Here is a 19,957-nt window from a genome sequence, read left to right as displayed (position 1 = left end):
CGTGTTATTGTTATGAGGTATTGTGTTGCTGACATTGGACCTGCTGGTCGTCACTCCACTTTAGAGCGGCGGGGGGACGGGGGGACACACACAAAGTGACCGAGCTGTAAAGCCGACCATCACATTGTCCAGGGGCGACCCGTTGACCGGCCCGTACGCGCTTCTATGGAGCGGCTTTGGATCGCCGTGGCAACATGTGTGCTCGCGTCCGCCTCTGTCAAAGGTAAGTGCTGCAGCAAGCAGCCGCCCGGCCGAGGGCCTCAAACGGGGAGCAAATCATGTGATGAAATAATGTGTGTGAATGAAGAGTAAGCAAACGTTTTAAAGGGTCAATTATTTTTGCCGAAAGATTATTTATTCTGAAATCGAAAAGTTTCAGATGGACACTTTGGAAATGATCCTTCTCTTCGAGCCAACGACTGGTGGGGGGAGTATGAGGAGGGGATACGGCACTACAGCAAGGAGGCCCTCAGCAAGGTACTGGACAATGTCGATTTGCGAGAAGCAAGATTATATGAAAAGTCATTTGTTTAAAATAACTGGTAGAATTCGGACAAAAGATGAAATCCTCAAACGGTGAGTTTCTGTCTCAGGAGTTTCCAGAGAAAACTCGACCGGCGAGCTTCAATCAGCCCGTGTTTCAGTGTCCGGACATGAGTCCTTCTTCCTCTGTGCCCTCCTCAGGTCGGTCGAGGTCACATCTGAATAACTGTGAGCCGAGAGACGGAACCGTAGAATAATGTTTCCTCTTTCCTTTCACCCGTTTGGCGTGCAGTGGAATTTGTGAAGGCCGCAGACATCAAAGTCATCGCTGCTTTGGGGGATTCGCTGACTGTAGGTTTTTATTTTTTCTTCTGTAGTGGCAACACAGTGTCAATGATTTACTGTGCAGTTAAAATCAAGATGACTAAATGGTTATTTGGGCTTTTGAAGACAAAAAAAGCCTATTTACAAAGATACAAAACCTCTTAATGCGGCGGTTGTCTCATTTCAATAAATATTCCGATCTTCAAAAAAAGCAAGTCAACAAAAGTCCTTATTTAGTTCCTGAACATATTTTTCCCGGGTTTGTTCCTTTACAGACGGCGATCGGCGCCAACGCCACCACCGTCCTCGGGATCCCCATCGAGTTCCGTCACGTATCGTGGAGGTGATGCAGCTTGTGTGATAATAACCTTATTGTGGGGGCGGTAATAACCTGTATTGTGGGGGCGGTAATAACCTTATTGTAGAGCGGTAATAACCTTATTGTAGAGCGGTAATAACCCTTATTGTGGGGGCGGTAATAACCCTTATTGTGGGGGCGGTAATAACCTTATTGTGGGGGCGGTAATAACCCTTATTGTGGGGGCGGTAATAACCCTTATTGTGGGGGCGGTAATAACCTTATTGTAGAGCGGTAATAACCCTTATTGTGGGGGCAGTAATAACCTTATTGTAGAGCGGTAATAACCTGTATTGTGGGGGCGGTAATAACCTGTATTGTGGGGGCGGTAATAACCTGTATTGTGGGGGCGGTAATAACCTGTATTGTGGGGGCGGTAATAACCTGTATTGTGGGGGCGGTAATAACCTTTATTGTAGAGCGGTAATAACCTGTATTGTGGGGGCGGTAATAACCTGTAATGTGGGGGCGGTAATAACCTGTATTGTGGGGGCGGTAATAACCTTATTGTAGAGCGGTAATAACCTGTATTGTGGGGGCGGTAATAACCTGTAATGTGGGGGCGGTAATAACCTTTATTGTGGGGGCGGTAATAACCTTATTGTAGAGCGGTAATAACCTGTATTGTGGGGGCGGTAATAACCTGTAATGTGGGGGCGGTAATAACCTTTATTGTCGCCACATATAACTTAATATTTATGGCCATACTATTTTTTTACATTGTTTCAAAATGATGTCTTTAAACAAGTTTTTTTTATGTGGAATTAAGGTTTAGGGTTAGTGTGTGTGGAATGTGCAATTTTAATCAATTAATATGAATATCAACTAAATATACACAAACACACATGGCACTAATTTGACATCTCTTGGTCCGGCAGCATCGGAGGTTTTGGCTCATATCAGCACGTCATTACTTTGGCAAGTAAGATGTTTCACTCACAGACGATATCTTGGATAACTTAATTTTGCACGTGTTCCGTACCAGCTTCACTCCGCTGCTTCTTTTCCAAACTGATTTTGTTTTGGTTTTTTTTTTTTTTAGACATCCTCAAGCTGTTCAACCCCCATCTGCTCGGTGCTGCTCCCGGCAAGACGGTCCACGGCATGCAGGCCCACATCAGCGAAACGGGCTTCAACCTGGCTGTGACTGGACACAACACCTTGTAATGACTCGACGGGGTCACGCGAGACGCTTTGTGTGTCATCACCGCTTCATTACGACGACTCTAAAGCGTTGTGTTGTCTTTCCAGCAACCTCCCGGGCCAGACGAGGCATTTGATCGACACGCTGAGAGGTTATCAGGTACAGTCATGTGGTTATTGAAGATGCACACTGACATGTGCTGCTTTGAGACGCTGTTCCTACGCACCAAAATCTTTCCCTAGGGTCTGAACTTTGAGAAGGACTGGAAGCTTCTGACCATCCTCATGGGCATGAACGACATCTGCGATTACTGCAAGGATAAGGTCTGACTTTTTGTTCTCCGTGCAATAAAACTTCTCACTTTGCGGAATGCCAAATACGTCATTGGTGTCTGTGTTCTCTGTAGGCCCTGTTTTCAGTGGATAACTTCATTCACTACATCACCATCTCCTTGGAAATGCTCATGAACGAGGTGCAGTGAAAGCAGATTAAGAGCATTTGGTCCGAGAGAGTTTTTAATGGGGGGGCGGCGGCGGCGTTGGAATTCACCTCCTCAGTGTTGTGCTTCAGGTTCCTCGCATGATCGTTAACGTCGTTCAGATACTTCCCATGCAGACTCTGAGGGAGGTGCAGAAGCCCACCCCGGGGTGCCTTCTCCAGAGGTGAGGCAACGTTACTTTGAAGGCTCCTCTCCTTCTTCCCTGATTCTTACGCCTGATGTGTGTGATTTTAGGTCCTTCTGCTCGTGCCTGATCGAGCCAGTCGCCAGGTCTCCAGAGCTCCAAGAGCTGGTAGAAGTCAATCGGGAGTTCCAGGTACAGTGAAACATCTCCATTTACAGAGCGTGGAACGTTTCTAAATAATCAAACGCTTTAATCAAACACGTAGGTGAAATGCTATAAATCCACAGAGAAGACTCGAGTTGCTGCTGTACAGCGATCGCTTCTTCAGGGACAACTTCGCCGTGGTTCTCCAGCCCTTTCTGGAGCACGCCGACCCTCCCCGCCTGCCGGTAAACCCGCCCTCGCCGCAGACGCGGGTAACCACGACAACAACAACGCGGCGGAGGTTTCAGGGGACGAATCGGTGTGTGAAGCGTTTGCTTTTTTTTTTTTTTTTTTTCCCCGAGCAGAACGGAAAGATCGACATGACCTTCTTCACTCACGACTGTTTCCACTTCACCATCAAGGGGCACGAGGAGCTGGCCAAGGGGCTGTGGAACAACATGGTGTGTCGCCAATGATCTGTCCGGAACGCGCTGTACATCGCAGGAGGGGGAACATTTAGGAGGCTGTCATTTTTTAAAAATCTTTTTCCTCAAACGACCAACTCTGCCCTCTGCTCACAGTTTCAGCCGGAGGGGAGGAAGGTGACCGTGAGCAGCTTCTCTGACCCCATCAGTCTCATCTGTCCACCAAAGGTTCGGCCTCCATCTTTCGGGAAATGTCCCCCCCCCCCCATCGTTTGCTTAACGCCCTGCGTGATGATGCTAACATGCCATGTTCTCCGCGTCTCGTCCGTAGGAGCACCCGTATATCTTCACCCGACCGACAGCCGCCCGGTCCGGGCCGCCTCCGTCGCAGGGCGCCGTCTTCCTGCTGCTGCTGCTGCTGCTGCTGCTGCTTCTTGTTTTCGTGGGTTTCTGTTGAGGTGATGCAGTGGATTTGTCCTCAGAGACGCTGGAACCTGACACGTCTGTGGCCCCCGGATGGCGTCTCACGCGCGCAGAGCGAGCAGTGAAACTCTGGCTTGTTGCTCTTGGATTTAAGTTCTATTTGATTTCTGCAAATTGCAGGTTTTGTAAGCATGAAGTGACATTTATGTGACATTTATACATTAAACTAATCTGAAGTGTTTTCTTTAAAAAAAAAACCCGAACGTGTTACTATTCTTTATTTCAACTTTCCTGACCTTTCCAAAGTTTGTTATGCTCTCTGAAGTCGAACTCCCTTTATAGAAATGTAACAACGCCGTTATGCAGAACATCCGATCGGCTCGGGGGGGAAAGAAAGATTCAAAGATGGAAAGGGATCTTGTCAAATGTCAATGTTGCCAGAAAGCCGTGACTTTTCCCGACCGGCTCGGCCCGCTTTCTCCTCTCTGTCCGCCGGGGACAAAGTAACCCACTGAACAAACACCCCGAGTGTGGATGCGCTCGCCGAGTGCACGGCGCACTGGGTATTGACTCTGTTCAATCAGCGAGGGCAGGTGGACGCTATATTAAACGCAGCTCGGGTTGCTTTGATTCAGCTCCTGAAAGGAAATGAAAACCGCTCTGCATGGGAGGCCTCATCTGGAGCCCGGCGGGACGGTCGTCGAGGTAAACACGTGTTGCGTAATGCGGGTAAAACCCATTTAGGCTTTGAATGGGAGATTTTAATGTGTTTATTTAGTGGGCATTTTCCTGGATGCAGAAACACTTTAGCATCAGAAATGAACACCACTTGTTTACCGTTTTCTCTCCGCTGATACAGATGATTCTCAATGATGTCATTGTGACCTTTTCTCAGTGAAAGGAAAACCGTCTTCAACCGTTTTTTCGCGGGAACAAACGTGGCGCTGACGCAAATGAGCCTTTATTGAGGGTCTGGGAGCACAATGAGGTCTTTGGGACCTGGTGGCCGGTGCGGTAGGAAATGAGTCGTGGGCTCGTGTACATTTGAGACAGAAGAGGGCAAACAATTTTATTAAGGAAGGTTTTGTTGGTTGGTTGTATTTACAATGAGTTTGTTAATATATAGAGACACCTTCATATAATGACACTATAAAAGATTCTGCTTCATGTATTTTAGTTCATCACTGTCGGCCCTTTGGTGAATTTTCATTACAACCTCAACCACTTTAAATGCTGGTAACACGTTACATTTTTTTTATAGGCTTATTTATATTTCCACCTGAACAGGTTGAATCTGTCTCCAGAGTCTAGTTGTACATGAAAGGGACATTTCATCTGTATGTTGCTGTCCAGCCAAGCAGTCAAAATAATCAATAGTATTGACGACAAGTCCCAATCAGAGTCCTGACACAAAATCAATTTCAATCAATTTTATCTATTTTCTTCTTTCCTCATTTCATTAAAGTAATCTATGCTTGAACAGTCAGTTCGGTGCTCGATGTTTTTCGTTTCGCTGCACCATCCTTTCCTGTGCAACACAAATAAGTTGATAGCAAAATGATACCAAATTGTGTGCATATTTTGTAACCTTATTATTGAAACATAATCTTCACTTTCAATCTACACATCTTTATTGATCCAACAATGAATCGACCAAATATCAGTACAGTGCATCACACCTTTATTAAGCATTTATTTATTGCTAAATAATGATTAACACATTATGTATCATGTTAGATTCAATTCTGATCCCATCTTGTCTTTTCCGATACATTTTAAGGGTTTTATGTTGCATTTTCTCGGCTTATGAATCCATTCAAGCCACCTGATCAGAGTAAGAACACAATAACAGCCATGACATCGAGACAATCATTTTTCAATAAACCGTCACCTAGCAACACATTCAGTCCGGACGGAGACATGCTGAGCAAATACAGAGCTTTGTCCCGCACGGGAGGACAACATAATGGGGACAGAGACACCAAACATATGCATCTGTATGCAAAATAACACACTTGCTTTGTCGGATCGAGGGGATTTTCCACTCATTCAAATGTATTTGTTACTATATTTGCGCCACTGGAGGACACACACACACACACACACACACACACACACACACACACACACACACACACACACACACACACACACACACAAGACAAAGAATGAAAAGTGGTCTTATCCAGCCCCCGAATCTACTCTAATGGCACACATCTGTTTGTACTACGCACGCCCTGACAACCATCGATCCAGGTACGCGAATGACAAAACGTGCCTGGGGATGATGTCACTTCCGGCCCCCACGTCTCCCCCATAAAGAGCGCGCGCCGAGAGAGGACGCAGGCTTCCTTTGGTCACCGCGAGGAAATCCAGCTCTCCAGAGACACCGAAAGGCGACTTGAGCTGAGTTTCGGGATGCGTCCTTGAATCCTCCGACTGACGTCACACCTTCCGATAAGCCGCCGCGCGCTTTCTGCCGCTGGAGAGCTTTGTTTTTGGATCGATCATGATCGCGAGGGGACTCTTCGTGTTGACGCTGCTGACCAACTGCGGTAAGGAAACGCTCCGGGAAGTTACTCAACGTTGTTTTGGTGTGTGTGGGGGGGTAAACATCTGCAGTGGAGATGTGACCTCGCCGGGTTCAGCACCGCGGACAGCGACACGCGCGCCTTCAACTGCGGCAGAAGAGCGGATTCGCACGCGCGTTCTGGCACGTTCCCCCCCCCCCTGCTGCTGCTGCTGCTTTTGGTGAAATTGAGAATAACATCTGCGGGGGTTGTGGGAATAAAAATGATGCCTTCTCTTGCAGTTCTGTCGCTGCCAGTGACTCCCGGTCAGCTGGAGAACGACGACGTGGAGGTAAAGCCGATCATCTGCACATCGACGTGGCGGCAGCGCGCTGTGACCGAACGCTTCCTCGTTGCAGTGATTCTAAATACTGATCACTGTCTTTGTGGCCACATTAGAATCATTAAAGCAGCCTTTGCCTCCAGGATTTGGTTTTGAGAAGTACTCAAACATCAACAACAACCACGTCATCATGTTTAATTAAAAAGATAATATTAAAAATCAGCAGGCGTGTGAGATTGGCTCAACGTTGGAAGCACAATGGAGTTGAAATTATTTTCTTTCCGTTCTCAGAATTGGCATAAGAGCAGCATTCAAAGAGAAGCGGATTCAGTTCCATTCTCGCCGGCTGCTGTGTCAATTTATTCCCTCACAGCTCTCAGCCAGGATTCTTTTTTCACCAGAATATACATAATTTATTCTGGGTATCTTGGCTTCCTAGTTTCCAGTCGTCATTCCAGTTATTATCAAAGTGGACATTAAAACCGCCACGTTATCGGAATGTGCCAAATCCAATTAAACGCGAGGTTGTTTGTCATTTCTTCTGTGCACTGTGTGCGTCTGCAGGTGATGAAATGCATCGTGGAGGCGCTCGCAGACGTGCTGTCGAGGCCCCAGCCCACGGCCGTCAGCGAGGAGTGTTTGGTCACGCTGAAGACGGGTGAGCCCCCCCTCGCCCCAAATTGCCCGTTACGTTTGAAATGAAATGCACTGACTTCCAAAGAAGGTGAGGTCACGAGCATCACCCCAATCACACAGCGTTTGTTACCCGGAGGAGTCCAACGATCGCACACTGATGTCATGATGTTTCTGCGCTCGCCGCGTCCAGCTCGCGGGTCAGCAGAAGGCCCGGCGCTCGCCGAGTCTCTCTGGGCCAAACGATTAATTGACCTGAAAGCACAAAATCTCAGGGCCATTAACTCTGAAGAAAGTCTGCTGAGTCCTTTGAAAAAGCCAAAAGGGGAAAAGACGCACCCGGAGTTGTGGCCTCGTTGTCTGTTCTCGTTTGGGCTCTAATCGGCTCGCGCTTGCCGCGTGTCCCTGTTTCACGCAGACGACCGGCTGGTATCCGTCCTTCGCCGTCACAACTTTCTGAAGTTGCTGCAGGACATCGCTGTTCAAGGTGATTCCCGGGTCCGTGGGTGCTGTTTACGTGTGTGTGTGTGTGTGTGTGTGTGAAGAGAGAGAAGCCTGACGCACTGGTTTTTTGATTGCAGGTCATCAGGAGCGAAGCGCCGCTACGCCAGAACCAACCGCACCAACGTCTCAGGCTGCAGAGGACGAGGCGGGTGAGTTTCTGTTTGTTCCATATCGCTTTCAAAGCTTTGAAACGCCCCAGCTGTCAAAATGAGGTTTTGCTTTCATTACTTCGTATCGTCAGCACGGGAGATTAAACTCTGCTGATGGACAGAATCAGGGAATAAACAGTTCAAAAACGTTATTAGTTCAATTTGCTTGACCTAATATTATATATACCCAAAGATTAAGTCTCCAAGTTTCTTGATTGAACAATATATAATAACATTATAAGATTTATTTGAGAGGCTGGAACTGAATTGAACTGAATCAAACGTTTTTTCTACTCAATTAATTTAATAATCATCCAATTGGTTCGGTTGTAATAAAAGTACCTCCTTTCTGTTGAGATAATATTGATCTTGACACGTTGACGCTCCAGTGAGGGACAAACACATGTAAACACCACGTGATGCACAGTTGTGACGTAGAACCTGACATGCTGACCCGCTCCCACTTAGCAAAAACACGCCGTTTCAGTGAAAAAAATAAACGAACCAGCAGCACTAAGCTGTGGTGCTTTTGTGTGAGCACCTTCGTTTCACATCAACAGCAACGCAAAACGATGTCCTCGTAAATAAAATTCCCTCCCGGCCTCCAGATCGATCCATGCTGGAAGCTTTGGGAGGCCCAGGGGAACGATCCATCCTGTCCCAGAAGGAGGGCAAAGAAGAAAAGGATGACAGCGTGGGAGACGGCGAGTCACGAGACGCCACCGAGGAGGCGAAAGAGGAGAAGCAGCGAGACGAGAGTCCAGGGAGCCGCGGGTCCACGTCCGTGGGCGAGGACAGTGAGGACGAGGCCGAGAAGAGGGAGGAAGAGGGAGATCATGAGGAGAAGAGAGTTCATTTAGAGGATGAACACATGATCAAGGATAAGAAAGGCAAGTAGAGGCCGCGTTTTCCTCACGCAGGACTTCTGTTGATCCCAATTAATCTCAGTAACAAACAAAAAGGGAAAACAAAAGGAGAAAGAAACCAATTACGTGACAGGACAGCATGCATGTTAAATATATTCTTATTCAAGAAATGAATGACATCCGAGCTGATTTCAAATATGTAATAAAGCATACGGCTGAATTCTAAGATTCGGAGGTTGCAACGCTTTGTAGATCAAATCTCCTGCCGCCACGGGACGGGCTGATTGATGGAAGTGCTTCCATCTACATGATGAAATCAGACCCCCCCCCTCCAGGCCCATGGCTGGCTCAGCGACAGCTCACCAACAGAAATGATTAAACGTCTCAATGCTCCTGAATTCGAATGAGCTGGAGTGCACGATGGCAGCTGTCTTTAGATCAAGACCGCAATCAAGATTCTGCTTTTTTTTAACGGAGCGGCCCTCAGATGTCAGAGAACTATGAAATACTTGTTCTGTAAAAGGGAGTCACGCTGGTAGTTCCCATAAAGCGCAGCTAGCAGCGTGCTGGCTGCACGGCTGCCAGCTGGCAACACATATTTCATTATAGGAAGTGGAAAATCTCGCTAATGGCGGAAAGTTTCTGGCTCGGTGGGTGTTTCAGTAAGAAAACATAAATATGCCATTCTTCATTTTCCACATTTCCCAGGTGCTCGGTCTGGTGAGGAGAGAGATGCACCCAGAATCAAATCCAAAGAGAAGAAGTCTGTCGAAGAAGGCGAGGAGGAGGAGGAGAAGGAGGAAGACAAGAGATCTGCATATTTCTCTCACGGCCCTAAACCAGAGGAGGAAGAGGAGGAAGGAGAGATGAAGAGAGACGGCCACGAGAGCCATAAGCGATGGACCAAGAGAGGGAAGTCGTCACCGGGGGGGAGGAAGAAGGCCGTCGGCGAGGAGGCGCCGCATCACTCAAAAGAGGTCGCAGAGGAAGAGGAGCAGGAGAAGAAGAAAGGAGCCGCGCAGAGGAGTCCAGAGGAGAAGGAGCTGCGGATGATCGCCGGGGGGGGCCCCGAGGAGAGGAGGGGGTCGGAGGAGGAGGGGAGCGCCAGCCGGAAGCCCGAGGTGTGCGCACACCACACAAGTGTCGTGACCTTCCCGCGGGTCAGATGAGAACATCCCGACATGTCCCTCTGGTCACCTAACGCTCGTCAACAAAGCAATCACGCGTGTTTCCCGACGTTCATGCGTTACGTTATTTATAACGAACAGGTTCCTGTGTTTGTACTTAAATAATGAGGCCGAATCCCTCCTGCAGCCTGAAACCGGCAGAGAGAGAAAACAATGCTGCTCGTTCATGTGCAGGTATGTGATTGACTCATAAGTATATCTTCTGCTCTCGTTATGTCTGCAGGAGCCGGGGATTGAAAGCCTGGCAGCCATCGAGTCGGAGCTCGAAAACGTTGCCCAGAAGCTCCATGAGATGCGGCGAGGATAGAAGAGAGAGAGAGAGAGAGATTGCTAGAAGAAGTGGACGCTGCAGTCTCCTCCGCCTCACCAGCCGCCCCGTGTCCACCGCTGAAGCGTTTCCGATATTTATCCTTCTCCAGAGAACGACCGCCGCGCTGTAGCTTCCCTTGGGACGTCGTGTCCTTCAATCAGATCAGCATACAGTACATGCACATTGCAGCTAAACAACACACCACAAAAGACACACACCAGCAAGGTGGAGTTGCACCGTAACGGCACGTATTCTCGTACCGAGCTACTAATGGGATGCTTACTTATGGGGGAGCGGTAGACAAAGACGTAGACGCTTGATTATTATAGATACACTTAATCCAGTGCAATAAGTCAACATTTTTAGCAGATTTATGACGTGTGATTCATTTATGTAAGAAAATCAATACATTTAATAGTTTAACTGGTTTTGGTAGATGATTTTAATGCCTCTGAAATGGAATGAATATTTGCAGAAGACCATTAATGCAATAAACTCTGCGTACTAACTACTTTACACCTGTGTACTCATCTTGATGGATGGACTGAAGTGGGGAAAGGTAGAAGCTTGGAATCCTTTTCCTCTCGGTATTTGAATGTGACGCTGAGAAGCGTGTTCCTGCGGTTCCTCGCTGTACGTCTGCACTCGCCGGTGTTTTGTGGGCGAGGAAGCGGAGAACGTGAATCATCACTCTGACACCGAACACTTATACGCAGCGCTCAGTTCTGGCATGAGCATTACATTATTAATCTGTTTGTGTTGTTGACAGTTTGTGCAGAGTCTGAAAGCAAAATGTAGAAAGCGCTCAAAGTTTAACGGAAAATGGGCTGAAGAGAAAATGAATGTTAAATGCATAATTTTTGTATATTAACATTGATTGATTGATATATAAAGGTGTGGGTGAGGCGCAAAGCACTGCTAAAGATTATTACTATTTAAAGGGGGTTTTGCATTTCCCATTCATTATGAACAAGAAGATTAATGGACTTGTAGTGTTGTTATTTGACTTGCAGACGTGTGATATTTCGAGGAAGCCATTATGCCGTATGATCAATACAACCCTGGATCATTTAAGTCCGTCCCCCTCTTAAGGTTTAAAAACTAACATTTTCTACAGACGAAATGAGCGGCACTAGGTGGCAACCTGAGACCACCTCCGTCCTTCAGTCATTCCTCTTTTACGAACTCAGCAAGCGAGATTTCCCTTTCGTGTCGTTCATTTCCATTGAGCGGAATGAAAGTTACAGCAAAGCAAGCAGGAAGGATCTGAACTGGCGTCCATCACATCCTCTTTCTGCTCAGCTGACGAATCAATCAGTTCTGTGCATTATTCATGTTGTGTGATGCAAGAACTGGTACATTTTTTAATCTTCTTTGTTTATTGAAGAAGGCATTACATCGTTGTTACATAAGCCTGAGTGGAAAGTGGGAAAACAAACCGACACATGTGTGTCACTCCCGTAGTGGAGTTAAATCATCTCCCCTGTTATAACTTCTGCTGCAGACATTTCCTTCCCTCTGTGAGAGATGTTTGTGTTAATTACTAATTAAAACCTTCCCTGGCTAAGAGGTCAGGGGTCAGCATGAACAATTACACCTGTTACAGTACATGGACCAAACAGACAAATCTTAGAACTCGTGTTTGTATAAAAAATATAACATTTTATTCCAGCTACAAAGTGAAACATGTAACAGTTTTGTCACACTTCTCAATAAAATAGTAGAAAATACCGTCCACAGAAAACACACTATCGATACACTTGGAAGCACAGAACAAACGTGGCTTTTAAATTAACTTAAACTGTACAAATATTTAAAATATTTACACACCAACAACATAAAAAGGAATGAACTTACAATTCTTCCAGTCTTTTTTTTTCTTCTTCTATTTCTTAACAAAACAGACGCTTCCTAAACCGCTTGGTTTCGTCCTTCTGACCTGAATCGCTTCAAATCCACACGCCGTTATTTTCTCTTTTTTTTTTCTCAGTGCCGTGGCGAAGCCCACTGTGGTGCGTATCTAACCTTAAACTCAGCTCGCTGCTCGGAAACTCTGACCTTTCCTCTACTCAGTCAGCAGGGGGGGGGGCTGCTCAGCGGCGGAGACAAGGCCGGCATTCAGGCCCTTCGCTAACAGACACCAGCACACGCGTGTGCACACGCACACACTGGGACGCATTCAGCCCTGTTTGCACAGGGGAACACTGGCCTGCTGTGGTCTGCGCGCTACATCTACAGCTGCTTAGAGTTTCCAGGTCTGGTCTGGGCCCAGAAGGGGAGGGGGGGGGGGGGGGGGGGGGGGTGTTAGACACTCCTTTGAGGAGGACGTCGAGGTTTAGATAAGGCTTAAAAAAAAATGCATACAGTACAACGGACGGGTCTGTGAAAAAAGGGGATTTCAACCTGAAAGGTTTGTCAAAAATAGAAGTTATAGTGCAGGAATCTCTCGGAGCTGCTGTGCAGCCCTCTGTCTGAGTCAACGTACAAAACACACAGACACTTAAATAAGTGTCTTGACTACTTTTGCAATAAGAAAATAACAAAATAAAACAATCAAAAAAAAAAAAAACACATACATGCTGAGCTGCAAAATGAGATGTTCTGTTTTCAAGTCATAAGCTCTGGCTGCTCCTCCGGCGGCTCACGCCATGTCTCCCATCATCTTCTTGTAATACATGGACTCGAAGATGTCGTTCTCCCCGGGGCAGTTGTGGTGGCAGGCGCAGGACTTGATGAACATCATGTGCTTCTTCATCACCTGTCCGTCGGGGCACTTGAACTCCATGGGCAGGGTGGTCGTTCTGTGGGGGGTGCAGCAGCGGCCGTCCAGGCAGACGCCGCAGAACTTTGGCCTGTAGGACTTGGTGGTGGTGCAGCCGGAGATCTCAAACTTCATGGGCTTGGAGAGTCTGGGCGTGCGGATGCACTTTTTTCCCTTCTGTGTGGGGGGGAAACGAGGAGGGAAAAACCGGTTCATGAAGCGTTCCTTTGCTCGTTTTGAGTTTCTGCACCCGCGGAGTTGGCGGAGGTGAACAGACACTCACCCTGATGCTCTGCTCCAGCTGTGACTCGCAGGGTCGCACCATGCACAGCCGGGACTGTTTCTCCAGGCGGCACTCGCGGTTGTCGTTGGTGACCCTGGTGGAGACGCCGAGGCCGCAGGTCTTGGAGCAGGCGCTCCACTCAGTAGTCTGAACCAGGCAGTTCTCCCTCATCATGGAGGGGTCTGGGCCGTAGGTCTCCTCCTCTCTGTAGGCTACAAGCACACGGGCACAAACGCCGGATTAGAAAGCGCCGTCCGGAATTATTGCCTCCTGCCTCCTTTTGGGAAGACAAAACATGCCCCCCAAAAAAGAAAAAGGAGACCAACTCACCGGCCAGAGCCGAGCCCAGGAACGTGGGTTTGCTGGGGGAGTCACACTGCCACTCCTCGCAGCACTTCCCTGGCACCTTGACGAGCCTCGGCGCGGGGCAGTCGGGGCTCGGCAGCCGGACGGTCATGGCGCAGAACGGCACGCAGCCCACGGCTCCATCCAGGCAGGTGCACTGGTACTTGCAGCTGCTCTGGAAAGTCTCGCCGCTCTTGTAGACCATCCCTCCGAACACGCAGGTGGCTCCGTCTCGCACTGCGGGAGAGAGGAAAAGGTCACTCTGCGGTTCCACTCTTTCCCGAGGGGGGGGGGGGGGGGGGGGGGGGGAACAAAGCAAGCGGCGTTCCCGGCGGCTCACCTGTGCACACCCCGATGCGTCTGTTGATGGGGGCCCCGAAGTCACAGTGGAGGCCCTTGTGCGGGTCGCAGAGGTCTCTCTCGGTGCAAAGCTCGCCCATCTGCTTGGCGCACACCCTGCAGCAGCCGCAGCCGTCCAGCACCAGGCTCACCCCCGGGGGGCACTGGGGAGGGGCGGCGGGGCAGGAGCACTGGTTGCTGCACTCCTGTCCGGCGACCTGAACGCACACACACACACAAGCTTAGTTAGATACCTCCACAAGGTGTATAGAAGTTACTCATCTGCCCCCCGTGAATTGAAAGCTTCAGCTTCTGAGACCCCAGCAGAACGATGTCATTCTCAATGTGTTTGCACTTACCGTGTGTGAGAGCACGATGCACAGCAAAGGCAGCAAAATCACTTTCTTCGTTGCGGCAGACATGATTTCTTCCTCGCAGGAATGGGGTCTAGTTTGTCCTTAAGTCTGGTTGAGCAGGTATCCCTGTAGTCTCAGAGTTTCCGATCGAGTTGATCTCTTGTCCGGTGGAGTTTCTCTGCCGCTCCGGGTCTGCAGTCGTTCTTCCCGTCTGGGGTTAAAGCTAGAGCTTAGCTTGGGTAGAGGAGCTGATCTGAGTTGTGACTGCGGAGCCCGGCTGCCTTTATACCCGCTGGCCCCCTCGCGGCGCGTCACCAGGGGGCTGAATGGAGAGCCGGCCCTGGACAAACATGGACATGCTTGGCATTCTTTCCTCGCTTCCTGACCCCCACTCCAGACATCCCACATTCCTGCTGTCTGAAGGCAAGGCTCTGCTGCCGGGCCAAACAACACCGTCTCTCTCTCTCTCTCTCTCTCAGCTTTCATCTGGAACGGGAGGCTAAGTCTGGTTAGGAACCTGGGACCCCACACTGGGAATTCCTGAAGACTGACTTCACAGAGAGGCAGCCGGTTAACCTATAAATATTCATTCAAAATTTAAAAAAAAAATTTAAAAAAAAGGAAGAAGAAGAAGAAGCGCAAAATTCAGCGCAGTTCAGAATTGATGGGGAAAAAAAAGCTTTAAATGAAAGAAGAACAGGTAAAAAAAAAAAAAGACACCAGGTAGAATTTGATGAAGAAAAATCAACGTGTGGCGATTAAACAGGATGATGATGATAATGATGATGATGATGATGATGATGATGATGATGTGCTGCTCTGTGGCTGCAAAGGGGCTCAGACAGCCGCTGCTCCAGGTAATTAGCAGCCAGGAAGTTCCTCTGAGCCGGTTATCTAACAGGTAGCTCGGCCCCCCCGCTGTGAGCTTCTTGTAACTCTGTCTCCTGTACTCGTGCGGTTACGTCTGGGGCATTTTTGTGCACTGAAATCAGTGGCTCAACAGCAGCTTTTAGGCCCTAAATATTTAAACCGCATCACGGGCATGTTGTGATCTCTTTTGCATGAGTGGAACATTGTGTGTTATTCGCCTTCTTTAGCGTGTAGTAGGTTCTTTTGGTACATTGTGCTGTTGCTCCTGAAGTAACACACTATTATTCATATTAAGTGCCACATATATTGTTAATTTTGCAACCTTGCAGCATATTCATGTTGTACCTGCTCTAGTGTTTTGTTTAAGGTGAACGAGATGTCCCTGGTGGTCTTTCCCCTGAGGTACCTGAATGTGTCACGGTACGCAGGGCAGATATTCTAATGCTCTCAGTCACTTCCAGTAATGGACGTTTGTTGATTCGAGCTTCAAGCTGCTTTTCTTACTTCCTGAAAACGAAGGATTCCGTTGGAAAAGCAAAGCCGGGGGATTTTCTTTCCCCTTCGACCGGCCGCTTTGACTCGTGAACGTCGACTCAAGCGAAAGTGCAGCGCACAAAAAGACTACAAAGGCTACATGTTCCTGCCGGCCTTATTTTACTACATCAAACCCCAGAATGGAGGATTTCAGGAAAGAGACCAGACGGAGGTTTGTGTATTTCACCAGGCCAGACCCTTATGAAAGCTGCTCCTCCTCCAGCCAGCGAATGGGAAATGAAGAAACTCCCAGAGGAACCTGCAGCTGAAGGAATGTGAGTGAGGAGCCAGCAGACGGGGCTGTTACTACACAGGAAGTGCTTCCATATGAGGACCACTGCTCTTTTCCTAATATGGACATGTTCTTTCTCCACGCTGGCTCGGTACAGTAGGGACTCCTGCTAGAAAGGTCTGTGTGTGTTTGTGTGTTTGTGTGCGCGCTGTCAGTCCCGTCACTGCGGCCTCGGGGCCTAAAACCTCAACTCCGCCATATCTGAAGGAAGCAGCTTGACGGAGGAACGTGCTGCGGCCGCGCTGCAAAACAGCCCTCAAGCTCGGCGATGACATGTTTATCGCACGCGCAGAGCAACACCGTTTTCTGTCAGCTTGTTTATCAGGTTACTTTATCTTCACCTCACAGGCAATCACGTTCGAAACCATTTAAAGAGGAAACAATTTCTACTTTCCAACACATTAAAGCAACGGCAAACAAAGGAGTCGGTTACAGTGAATATAGACCTTTTTTTTCCTGTGCGGTTGGAGCGAGTCGCTGTTGTGCTGTCGGTTGTTGTCGGTTGTTGTCGTCTGACTGAGCGCCTGACGCTGAGATCTGCCCGACGCCACAGATCTGGAAATGAGGATGCATTGACAAAGGAAACATGTGTGTGTGTGGTAGGCCCAGATATGTCGAGGTTAAGTATAGAGCGAGATATTTGTTTAGGCGAGTGTCTGTGGGATAAAATCAGCACTGTAACTGTGGCGGTAACACAATGTCAGGGGAGCCTGTGCAGCTCAGTGTGTGTTGGCATCAGGGTTGTGATGTCAACACATATGTGATGCGTGAACTCTGTTCAGCGAGATGCAGCATTTCCGACTTTCAGTAACCTGCATTAGACCACAAAACCTTCATCCACACTGGTTCCTCATGGTTCCTCATTCTGCACTCTCAAGGTCATGTGACCCGTGTAGTTATTGCAGCTCGGAGGCCTTCTGTCCCGGTCTGGATTTACGCACCCACGACGGCCTCACACCTCCCTGCTGGTTTCGTAGCTACCGTGTGACATCGCCGGGGCCGGTGACTCGGGCTGGCTGAGGAGTCCCCCGGGGGGCTCAGGACGCGGGGACGGCGACGGACTCGGTGTCTGACCAGGCTGAACTCTCAAATACCCACATCAGGCCCCCCTCCGGTGACGGCACTTTCCCTGTTTACTCACAGTCAGGCGCGGAAAGGGGATGTTATCCCCCGTGTCCTTTGCCGCCTCATGTGTGCGCCTTTCCATCACCGTCATTGGTGACGTCGTGGCTGGCGATGATGTCACGGAGGGCGATCATGTCACGGAGGACCCCTCTTTCGGGTGTCTCGCACACTGCTGCTCTGCTCATTTCTCCCCTGCACTGTCGCAGTGGAAGAGAAACGAGGTCGATCGGTAGCTCCGAACCCGCTGAGCCGAGCCGCATTGAATGTCATGTTTAGTACATGTGGTGAAAGGATCTTTCTTTAACTTAGCGGCTGTGTGCTTTTATTTGTTTATTAGGTAATACTAGTTTACAAATTTAGTCACAGTAACAATAAAACCCATAATCGTTCAAATATTCCCCTTTTTGTTCATTGAAACCTGTGGTGTTTTTTGGAGGTTGAACTTGAAGCTACATGAAAATATATACATTTCTATGTACAATAACACTGTATGTATGTGTAGGCAAACCCAGAGTGTTTTTCCCAAACCTGGTGGGTCTTTATTCACAGCTCCGGTTGTTCTATCGGCACTCAGCTGTCCATTAAACCAAATTCCATTAGCGGTGGCTGGCAGGCTATTCAAGGAATGTTCCTTGGCTTTAGCCTTCAAACCAACCATCTATACACCACTGTGTAAACCGAACATGAAACCCAAAGCTCAAAACGATTTTCCTTCCCTGTTTACTTCTGCCTCTTTGAACTCTCGCGCAGAGAGAAGGAGAAGCTGAAAACAGCACGATTTCAAACACGATGTTTGGCTCATTTGAGACACTCGCATCGACACTGACACACGTTCAGCGTGAGGGATGCAGACCAACGGAGCCAAACCGCCACCAGCGAGGAGGATAAGTTCACAACATCGTCTGCAGCGCGGCTAATAAAGACGCGCTGCAGACGAGCCTGTCTGCTGAAACACTCACTGGGAACAGAAATGGATTAACGGACGGGACGGCGATCTGTCAAAGTTTTAACAATCGGGGAGGGAGATGAGAGGCATGGAAAGTTCTTTGAAGGCCGTCTGTGAAGAGACGAGCAGGGGGGGGAGCGGTAATGGATCTGCGGCCTGGGCTGATTGGTTGGATTTAACAATGGGGTTGGTGGGCAGATGAACTGTCAAGATGGAAACCGTGTCTATTTAAAGCCGTCGGTGGTGGAAAGTGTTCAGAATGGAAACATGCATGAGACTCAATCTTTTTCAGGCACCGCCAGGGAGAAATAGTTGGGTTTAGGGTTACTCGGGGTAATGGGCCGGGGTATAATATATTGACCGTTTGATGCCAGAGGGGCATTTTTGGACGGTGAACTGCATTTTTCGGTCAAATTATCTAATGAATCATTTAGTTCTGGACATTCAGGGGAAGGCATTAGCCAGGCTGTGTTAACATGGGAGGAGATATCGCTTTCATCTACCTTGGACAAAGCTTGGCAGAAGCTCACAGGTGGAAACTATCGCACTGGGGCCCATGGGAACATTTGTGCACATATAACAAGGGGGATTAATGGGCGGCTGACACGTCAAAGACAGAGAGGGAGAGAGAGTTTAAAGGCCCTTTTTTTTTTTTTAAACCTGTGTCTTGGAAAGTGTTTAGACTGGAGACGCTGATGAGAATTCGGGCTGTTACTCTTTCAACAAACAGCAGAAACTCATCTCAGCTGCGGATTCACTGCCACACACGTGGATGTGGAAGTCAGGCGGTCCGTGCTTAAACACAGCGCCGTGTGGGTCCGCCGTGGCCTCGGTTCTGTCTCGGCGACCTCTCAGCTGGAGGCCCGACGGCGTTTTCTATTCTCGGCATAATCTCCCCCCCTTCCCCCCACGGAGCGCTTCCTCCCACTAGAAGTTCGTACCGATGACCAGACGAGATCGGGCCGAGCCTTTAGGTCACGGAGAGCCTCTGACCCTAACGGCGGTCTTGCCCTCTGCCCTCGACTGCAGGGTCAGTTCTGCCACACACGGCGCTGCAGCTGCAGTGGAAGCGTTTCACTGCATTGAGAGCGACTGGTTGTTTAACTAATGGAGTGCATTAACATTTCGGGGGGAAATGTGCTAGTCACGAGGTAATAAATCGAGCGTAGCATAAAGACGGAAAGTGAGGGGAAACAGCCTGGTCGCTGTGATTGGACGTGGACATTTTGATGTGTCAAAGTCGATAACGTCTCCAAAGTATCAGAATCAGTCACGGCTGCAATTTTTTAAAATTTCAAAGTGACTTTCGTCCTCCAGCAACAACAGGGCAAATAATCTCGGACGGCTTTTGCAGTATTCTCAACTCTCCTCGTGGTTTGAGCCGGACCACATCCCCCACTTTCTTTCCACATTTTGAAATCCATGTAAACCGTGTTTGAATTGAAAGTCGGGGGTGAATGCAAATACATATTCTGCAGCTTTCTGAGACTGCCGCTTCCCTGCAGGAATGTCAGCTTCCCCCCATTAGTTTGGCACACGACCGCATACCTCGGCTAATTAGCTTCCTGTAAAAGCCTTCAATAAAAACATTGGCTTTAATCACACGCTGCTGCTTTGTCTCATTCACTGCCAAGCTAAATGTTACTTCAAGCAGAGAAGAAAACATTTTTACTTCCCAGA

At 48.6% G+C, this 19,957-nt stretch overlaps 3 protein-coding genes across 10 annotated transcripts; 2 read left to right on the top strand and 1 right to left on the bottom strand.

Annotated features, from left to right (window-relative positions):
* Positions 1-52: 52 nt before the first annotated feature.
* On the top strand, positions 53-4,171 carry LOC120808503 (phospholipase B1, membrane-associated). Of its 8 annotated transcripts, none has more exons than XM_040161463.2 (16): positions 53-223; positions 374-477; positions 594-684; positions 776-834; positions 1,083-1,150; positions 2,044-2,087; positions 2,208-2,328; positions 2,417-2,468; positions 2,552-2,632; positions 2,716-2,781; positions 2,880-2,971; positions 3,043-3,124; positions 3,220-3,321; positions 3,442-3,537; positions 3,658-3,729; positions 3,833-4,171. In XM_040161463.2, the coding sequence occupies exons 1-16, from the start codon at positions 166-168 to the stop codon at positions 3,956-3,958; spliced, it is 1,314 nt and encodes a 437-aa protein (XP_040017397.1). In that variant the 5' UTR covers positions 53-165; the 3' UTR covers positions 3,959-4,171. The 8 variants fall into 8 exon arrangements, with proteins under 8 accessions (XP_040017397.1, XP_077949767.1, XP_077949765.1 ...); XM_040161462.2 differs by having other exon boundaries at positions 65-223; positions 3,220-3,348; XM_040161465.2 differs by having other exon boundaries at positions 65-223; positions 3,220-3,395; positions 3,499-3,537.
* A 2,053-nt stretch (positions 4,172-6,224) lies between these two features.
* chga (chromogranin A) lies at positions 6,225-10,942 on the top strand. The gene is made up of 8 exons (XM_040161466.2): positions 6,225-6,479; positions 6,737-6,786; positions 7,342-7,435; positions 7,829-7,897; positions 7,992-8,063; positions 8,672-8,953; positions 9,638-10,050; positions 10,340-10,942. The coding sequence occupies exons 1-8, from the start codon at positions 6,434-6,436 to the stop codon at positions 10,421-10,423; spliced, it is 1,110 nt and encodes a 369-aa protein (XP_040017400.2). The 5' UTR covers positions 6,225-6,433; the 3' UTR covers positions 10,424-10,942.
* Positions 10,943-12,067: 1,125 nt separating this feature from the next.
* On the bottom strand, positions 12,068-14,998 carry ccn2a (cellular communication network factor 2a). The gene is made up of 5 exons (XM_040161468.2): positions 14,514-14,998; positions 14,156-14,372; positions 13,801-14,052; positions 13,471-13,682; positions 12,068-13,364 (listed from the first exon to the last, which is right to left on the bottom strand). The coding sequence occupies exons 1-5, from the start codon at positions 14,574-14,576 to the stop codon at positions 13,068-13,070; spliced, it is 1,041 nt and encodes a 346-aa protein (XP_040017402.1). The 5' UTR covers positions 14,577-14,998; the 3' UTR covers positions 12,068-13,067.
* Positions 14,999-19,957: the final 4,959 nt, after the last annotated feature.

Source organism: Gasterosteus aculeatus, chromosome 18 (genome assembly GCF_964276395.1).
Source record: "Gasterosteus aculeatus chromosome 18, fGasAcu3.hap1.1, whole genome shotgun sequence".
In the NCBI taxonomy this organism is placed as follows: domain Eukaryota; kingdom Metazoa; phylum Chordata; class Actinopteri; order Perciformes; family Gasterosteidae; genus Gasterosteus; species Gasterosteus aculeatus.
This window is presented reverse-complemented; position numbering and strand designations above follow the sequence as displayed.